Source organism: Numida meleagris, chromosome 1, assembly GCF_002078875.1.
Source record: "Numida meleagris isolate 19003 breed g44 Domestic line chromosome 1, NumMel1.0, whole genome shotgun sequence".
NCBI lineage: Eukaryota > Metazoa > Chordata > Aves > Galliformes > Numididae > Numida > Numida meleagris.
Genome location: NC_034409.1, coordinates 77353540 through 77355769, shown reverse-complemented (window position 1 = coordinate 77355769; position 2230 = coordinate 77353540). Strand labels below are relative to the sequence as shown.

The window sequence follows — 2230 nt, the reverse complement described above, 5'->3', positions numbered from 1 at the left end:
ACAGGAAAAACCATAATCTAGTTACTTGGGAATTGAATGCCTGCTTCACAGAAAAAGCCTTCCACAAAAAATTACCAGGCAGCTCTGTGAAGAGGGAGGTAATCTTCCTAATCCTCACTATCGAGTCTCTTGTGCCCCACAACATGGCCATTTATAACCTTACAGATTTGTAGGTTATATTCTCCATCCCCCACCATACCACATCGGTATGGCAGCCTGCGTCGCTTCCTGCCATGAACTGCGTGCTGATACTTCAGGCTCTTCAGCAGCTGCTGTGCCTCACCCTGAAGCCAGACAGCTTTCAGCAACAGATGTAGAAACTGCTTATGCACAAGAACAGGAAACTGAGTTGATGTGGCCACAGCAACCTCTACCCCACCAAGCAAAAGCCACATAAACCTGATGCGTACACCTCCCCATACCATGTATGCACCTAATGAAGGTACAAAGGAGCAATATTCTTGAACAATGACACTTTACTGGCAAGCATCTGTGCACCCAGCACTGTTTCTGTATAAGCACATCAATACTTCCCCATAGCTGGGAAGTTTAGCATCCTGTCTCTTTTCAGGTCATCCCACCAAGAGGAAACCCTGGAACAATTATGCTCATATCTTGACTCAGCTGCAGCGCAAGTATCAGAAAATCTCCAAGGATGTGAGAGTGCTCAACACTTGCAACAAGAGAAAGTGTGATGAAGTACCAACAATGATTTTTTATTCAGAACACAAGTTTAGGCACTTCCATCAGCTGCCAGAGGTTCTGGGGCTTGATGGCTCTCAGTGGTCATTCTTAGCATTGCTATGCTCTACGCTTATTAAGTTTTAACAAAAGGAGAAGCTCTGGGTGCCTGCTAGTACGGGTGGGAAGCAACAACAGCTCACTATGCAATACCCACTGTAAGTTGAATCCTTTAAGAAGTCCCAGACCACTAAAAGATCTGATACAAGCGTGAGCCAACAAAAGCTCCACACAGCTGTATGCAACTGCTAGAAACCACTGCTATACTGGTGGGAAAAACCATTGTGCCTTTACTTCTTCAGATAGTGACCCAGATGCTGAAGGACTTCTTTCCACTGGCCCAAACAAGGAGGGAGTTAGGGTAAGACAGAGAAGCAAACTCAGTGTCTGGGGAGTTCTCTGGTGAAATACCCACCAGTCCTTCTTGTCCTTGTGGGTGATGGTGACTGTCACGGCCTCTCCTCCTCTCCCCGTGTGCTCCCCCGTGGTGTCACTGCAGAGCAGGGTAAAGCCTGTCAGCTCATTCTGACGGGCACTGCGGAGATCTGGAAAGTGGAGAAAAAGTCAAGGACTCAACAGCCATAACTGCCATCTCCCACCCATGTGGTAGTACTTCAATTCTGTTAAGAGCACACCTAGGACTCTGCTGATGGGGTCTGTGGCTCCCTCCACCCACAGGAAAATCTAAATACACAACCAGGGATCAGGAGGACAGACAGCCGTAGGCAATGGGAGGTTATAGGCCGGCTTTCCCTAGTGGTCTGCACAAATCAGGTGGTCACCTGTCTATACTTCGGAGCCCAGCCAGTGTCCTCCCTGTGGGCCTCAAGGTGCCCCATGCACCCAGGAGAGAGCAGGAAGAGCCCCACTGTACAGTGCAGAGCCCTAGAGACCTCGGCACTTGCACCGTGACTCAGAAAGGACTGAGTGAGCCCTGGGTTTGCCCACCTGCGCTGCGCAGGCCAGAGGTGGCTGTGCTCTGAGGGCTAGTCTGAACATTATCTGCTTGCTGACTCTGCCTCAAATCGTTAGGAAGCAAACATCCATGAAGCCCTCCATGCAGTCATTCCCCGGGCATCCTCAGAAGCTGCAAAGACAACAAGCCAGCAGAGCCTTAAGCTGCATGCCACCCGGGCAGAGAGAATGGAGACATGACTTCAGGGAGCAGCAAGTGGTAGGGCACCACATTACCTTCACCGTGCAGGCTACATTTGGCTGGATCAACAGCTTTGCGGATATCGGCCCCAAAAACTTCATAGCCATGGCATTGCCCTGCCCTCTCCTGGGGAGAGAACTGAATGCTGTCATCCACACTGGGGTGGGTGCTGAAAACAGCACTGTTCAGCTTTGCCAGCCGGCTTGCCACCACCCCTTTGGTGACAAGGATCGCCAGGTCTGAGCCACTCGTCAGCAAGCGCTCCGTGAACTCCACGCCTGCCTTCATGTCCACCAACAGCTGCTGCAGCTGGGCCTTCTGCAAGTGCAGCAG

At 50.9% G+C, this 2230-nt stretch overlaps 1 protein-coding gene across 1 annotated transcript in view; it reads right to left on the bottom strand.

Annotated features, from left to right (window-relative positions):
• Positions 1-2230, bottom strand: part of TRIM45 (tripartite motif containing 45) — a 5204-nt gene that overhangs the window by 2164 nt on the left and 810 nt on the right. Inside the window, exons 2-3 of the mRNA XM_021397184.1 lie at positions 1933-2228; positions 1153-1286 (exon numbers count right to left, since the gene is read on the bottom strand). Of these exons, the coding sequence (XP_021252859.1) occupies positions 1153-1286; positions 1933-2228 (430 nt within the window). The remainder of the gene's footprint in view (positions 1-1152; positions 1287-1932; positions 2229-2230) is intronic.